Raw genomic sequence first — 5,578 nt, forward strand, 5'->3', positions numbered from 1 at the left:
CACACACACACACACACACACACACACACACACACAATTGATATATAACATATATAATATAGATGATATTAAATATGTGTTCATTATTGATTATATAACAATATACCACCATATAATTGTTGATTTTACATTCTTTTTAAATATTTGATCGAGTTTCAGAAGTCATTATTCTATATTATAGTTCTTAACAAGTCCGCCTTGTCAAAGAAAAAACAATCGTCATGAATTTTTTTATCAAAATCTTCCTCCAAATACAAATGTGTAAACTATTTAAAAAAAAAAAACATACATCAACAATATATATGAAGAAAATAGTCTTAAAAAAAATATTTAAAAGAAAATTATATGAAAGGTAGCTCATGATGTTTTTCATATAACATAAAAATGTAACCATATTCCTTGAGATGGTTCCATCTTATTATTATTACATATTACTCCTAAAGGGGTTGAACATAAATAAAAATTAGTTCCCCTCATGTAAAAAACTTAGTAGATCAATTCCAATATCTGAAACCTAACTAAACTAAAATCCCACAAAAAAACATATTGTCATTTCATATGAAAATATAGAAAAGATAATTAAAAACTGGTATTTTTAATTCATTTTTTTCATCTCCTCCAATCTCAGGAGGAGAAAAGAAGCTCAAACTTCAAACCACTTGCTTACACTGCTCAATCTTAATGTTAATCAGTTTGATATTCTCCTCCTCCTCCACTTCCATTTCACCCAACATCACCTCAGCCCCACTAGTGAGCCCCTTGGCACGTACCGCCTGGCTCTCCCAATTCGTGCGGCCAATAACAAACAGCATGAGAAATAGACACGTACTCTGGGCCGACAGCAGCCCGAACCAAAGTCCCTTAAAGTCCAACCGGGCCCAAAACGCCAGCCCAACGGCCACCGGCATCCCGACCCCATAAAATGACCCGAGATTTATATTCGCCCCGACCCGCGGCCGCGCGCTACCCCGCAGCACACCGCACCCCGTCGTCTGTGGACAATTTCCGAGCTCGCATAGTCCCAAAATAGGCAAAACCGATGCGGTGAGCCGCACAATCTCCACATCAGCCGTGAAAATCTGAGCCCAAATGTTCCGCACGGAGAATGAAAACAAGAATGCGGTCAGACCAAGCAACCCGCCGCACGATAACCCGACCCGTGCGGCCCATCGGGCATTCTCCGGCCGGTTTGCTCCGAGCTCGTTGCCAACCCGAGTCGACACGGCGGCGCTGAGCGAGTGAGGGAAAATGTAGATTAGAGAGGTGGTTTGAATGAGAACTCCCATGGAAGCAACGGTAGATTGTGGATGGAGAAGATAACCGCATAGAAGGACCATGATTTCGTACCACCACCATTCTAAGCAGATGGAGAAGCAGCTGGGGATGGCTAGGGAGATGAGGGCGCGCCAGCCGCAATCTTCTTTGTCTTGTTTGTCGGGAAGGGAGGTAAGGAGACCGGAGAAGTGGAGGTAGAGGATGAGAAAAAGGAGGAGAATGGAGTTGGTGAAGAGGGATGAAAGGGCGACGCCGGGGACGCCGAGGTTTAGATAGGAGACGAGGAGGAGATTGATGGGGAAATGGAAGGCGGCGGCGAAGGCGGCGGAGGTGGTGAGGGGAAGTGTGATGGATTGGGAACGTAGGAAGATGCGGATGGGGTGGAGGAAGGACTGGAGGATGAGATCAGGGAGGGAGAATATGAGGAAGGAGTGGGCTGCGGAGGCGAGTGAAGGGTGTTGTTTGGCGAGGAGAAGCAGGGGACGAATGGAGAGCCAGAGGAAGGAGATGGGGAGAGAGGAGAGGAGGAGGAGGAGGATGGTGCGGCGGAGGGCGGTGGAGAGGAGGTGGGGGCGACCAGCGCCGTGGGATTGAGTGCAGATGGGATCCATTCCGGTGGCGAGACCAGAGAGAACAGAGTAGCCAGTGATGTTAGCGAAGCCGATGGCGAGGGAACCTCCGGCGAGAGGGAGGGGACCGAGGCGGCCGAGGAAGAGCATGGAGATCATGGAGCGGGAGTAGAGGAGAAGGGAGGTGAGGATGAGGGGGAGGGAGAGAGAAAGGAGAGATTTTGCTTCGGGGAAAAGGGAAGCAGGGAAGGAAGTTGGGAGCTTGGGGTTGAAGGAGGGGGTTTCATGGCTGCTCGGAGGGGAGGAGTCTAAGAAGAGATTGGAGAGGGGGAAGGGTAATTGGGTTGGAGAAGGGTGGTGGTCGGAGGAGGAGGATGAGGATTTGGGGAGCGGGGCGGAGGATTGACACATGGTTTATGTGTTATCAATGGCGATAATGATATAAAAAAGAAGAAGTAGAAGAAGAAGAAAGGATACCTGTGAAGAGACAAAGAAAGGTGGGTTGAGGATTTATAAGGGGGGAGAATGGGGATGGAGAAGACTGAAGACATTCTTGTTGCCGGTTTGATGACGAGTATTTATCTGCTTGGTGGAGCAGGGGAACACTGTTTGGCCTGCCAGAAACGGCTCTCTGTGATTTTTAGATGACATTGTTTACTGCTGCAAAAAATATCCAAATATTAGTCAGCATCAGTTCTAAAATTTTTAAATTTAATTTAAAATAAATATTATGAAGATTTTGAATGCTGATTGATTAAATTAGATTAAACTATTTTTGGTTTGCAATTATTATTTAGTTTATGCACAAAATCTAATTCAACATAATAAGCAAATACAAATTTTTTAAATAAGAATTTCTCACCTGAATTATGTTCTCTTATTAAGGTTGCGGTGCGAAATATTTGGTAAAACTGTGTTTTGCATGTTTTCTTAAACAAATTTTCGGTGGGAACCTGTATTTTGTAACTTAAACCAACTGCAAGAAAAAATAAAATAAATTTATAATAGCCACTACAACTTTTTAAACAATAATTTCTTTTATAACAACTTGACAAAAGTTTCTTCAAACAACTAGTCATAACTGTATCAAACAGGAGAAATTATTGCGTATGGACACCGCATGCATCTCTGCATGCGGTGTTCATCTTGACCGTAGATCACGGTGATCTACGGTCAGGATTATTTCTATTTTTTTTAAAAAAAATGTTAGGTGGGGTCCACCGAAATACATTGGGACCATAAATCAGGTGATTTACGGTCTGGATCGGACACCGCACACAAACCGCGTGCAGTGTCCGATCCGTATGAAATAATTTTTCCTCAAACAGACCCTAAATATGTTGAGCTTTATAAAGTATTATACATGATTTGTTATAATATAAAAATGGGGTATGAGAAATTACTACAAAAAATATTTTGTTATAAATTTGAAAAAAAAAAAAATGTCTTCTTTTACGGAACATTACTGCAATTTTTAAAATTCATTTCATATAATTTGTCATACATAACATAAACATTCCTATGCAAAATTACTTTTAAATATATAAGAAAATTTCTAACCTAATTAAAACCTCTCATTTTCTTGAACCTATCAATATATACAAATCATGTGTTTTAATTTATTAAAACGTAATATTAATAGTACATACACGCACCACTAAAATTTATGGGTCACTATCTTAACTCATACAATTTAAAATACATAAATTACGTTGAAAAATATTTATGTTTTCTTAAATGTGTAGAGAGCATGCTTATATTATTTATTAGGGGAGGTTAGCCCAATTAGAAATTGTTAATGCATTTCAATTTGTATGCGTGGAACATAATCATCCTAATATCAATATCTTAATATCGATTAATACAAAGATATAAATATTAAACGAAACAAAAAAAAAAGCACCCGGGCTAGTTGATTAGGATATTTAAAGTCTGTTTGGGGCAGCTGCAGCTTATTGAATACTCCGCTGATAAGCTGATTAAAAATAATCTACTGATAAGTTAGGTGCGGTAGCTATTACAAATTTTTATTTTTTTTGGAAAAGCCAGACTGCAACCAGAAAGCTGTCACAGCACCTAGACAGGTGCAGTGTGAAAACGCATAAGCTGTCAAAACACAGTTTACCCAAACATCTCAGGTGTGTTTTCAAAACGCTACCGCACCAAATAAACTGTCCCAAACAGACCCTTAATATGTTTTATTAAAAATTAAAAAAAAATGTTTCATCATATTTAAAGATATTTTATTTTATTTTGCACGAAGATAATCAATTAATAATTTTAAACATACTTGATGGCAATTTTATGAATTTTAAAAAAAGGGGGACTTGCAATTTTGTAATTAAGCGAAAAAAGAAGATCATAATTAAATTATTATTATTATTATTTGGATGAAAATGTGGGGCCTGGGGATGAAAGGGGGCAACATTCATAAATAATGTATGAATTTTCTATGTGTAATATCTTAATAAATGAATCCTACGGTGCTCGTCCAAGTGGATGCGTGTGGGGAGCATGTTGGAATAGACGAAGGAAAGGTTGGGAAGGAGTGCTTGGATAGATATGTAGGCCTTTTTGATGAGGTCATATCATAAATACTCATGCAATACGTATTAGCTTTCTTTAGCTAAATTGGCTGTCCGCCATGCACCCCCATGCGCACAAGAAATATGTGATGTCATGACTCATAATTGAGGAACCGTTTCTTTTTTTCTTTTTTTTTTTTCCTTTTTTTTGAAACAAAAAAAGTTGTTGCTAAAAATACCATAATTAGAGAAACAAGTTATAGTAAATTTTAATATATATTTTTTAATATTGTTTATGCAAATTAGTAATTTTGCTCGCATCAATATACTTTTTTTATATGTAGTGTTTGATAAAAATTTTATATTTTGTGATTTTATCTAACCTTAAAAATAATGTTGGTTCTGCGCACTCCCGCCAGTTCTCATGTATTTATATGATTTCTAGCGCCTAAACATTGCATTCTTATATTTATATCATCCAAATCATTCATTCAGATAAAAAATACCACAATTTTAATTTTTGAAAATTTAAAAACATATAGTTTCATATATATGTAAGATGGAATATTGTACTTTTTTAGACACTTCTAAGTGAGTTGTATACCTTATGAGTAGGCACCTGTACCCACTCACTAAACCCCTTGTACCTTCCTTTATTAATATACTTGCCTTCGAGCTTTCAGAAATATATACATATAAAAGATGGAATAATAGTAAACATTGAAATCTAGGTGTTAGGTATGTAAATGCATTAGGATTGAGTGGTATGTATGTAAATATTCCAAAATTTTATTATTAGCCAACTTTAAAATTTAAGGGGCATTTACGTACATAAGTGATAAGACCCAATTCCGACATATTTACATGTCAAACACCTAAAATTTACCTTTTTTTAGATTTATATCACCCAAATCTTTCATTTCAAATAAAAATATCACTATTTTGATAAAAATGATCTAAAAATGACATAATAATAATAGTATATTATTTTGAATGGTGGAAGTAAACAATATACTGCTTAAAGGAATCTTAGATCTTGAAAAAAAAAGATTATGGCAAAAGCTTGACCCGTCACCGAGACAATCGACCAATTCGGAACAGATCTTAATGCAAGAAAATGCGAACGATATGCTTTCGGTATTGACTTTGGGACAAATTGAGCTTTTGCTTCCACAAATTTACAGCCCTGCTTTTCACAATAACAATTTT

At 37.5% G+C, this 5,578-nt stretch overlaps 1 protein-coding gene across 1 annotated transcript; it reads right to left on the minus strand.

The window, feature by feature from the left end:
* Window positions 1-592: 592 nt before the first annotated feature.
* LOC110031076 (protein DETOXIFICATION 49-like) lies at window positions 593-2,374 on the minus strand. The gene has a single exon (XM_020734117.1). It carries the CDS (start codon window positions 2,253-2,255, stop codon window positions 651-653), a length of 1,605 nt encoding a protein of 534 aa, XP_020589776.1. The 5' UTR covers window positions 2,256-2,374; the 3' UTR covers window positions 593-650.
* Window positions 2,375-5,578: the final 3,204 nt, after the last annotated feature.

The sequence above is a fragment of the Phalaenopsis equestris genome, unplaced genomic scaffold (genome assembly GCF_001263595.1).
Source record: "Phalaenopsis equestris unplaced genomic scaffold, ASM126359v1 Scaffold000765, whole genome shotgun sequence".
Lineage (NCBI taxonomy): Eukaryota > Viridiplantae > Streptophyta > Magnoliopsida > Asparagales > Orchidaceae > Phalaenopsis > Phalaenopsis equestris.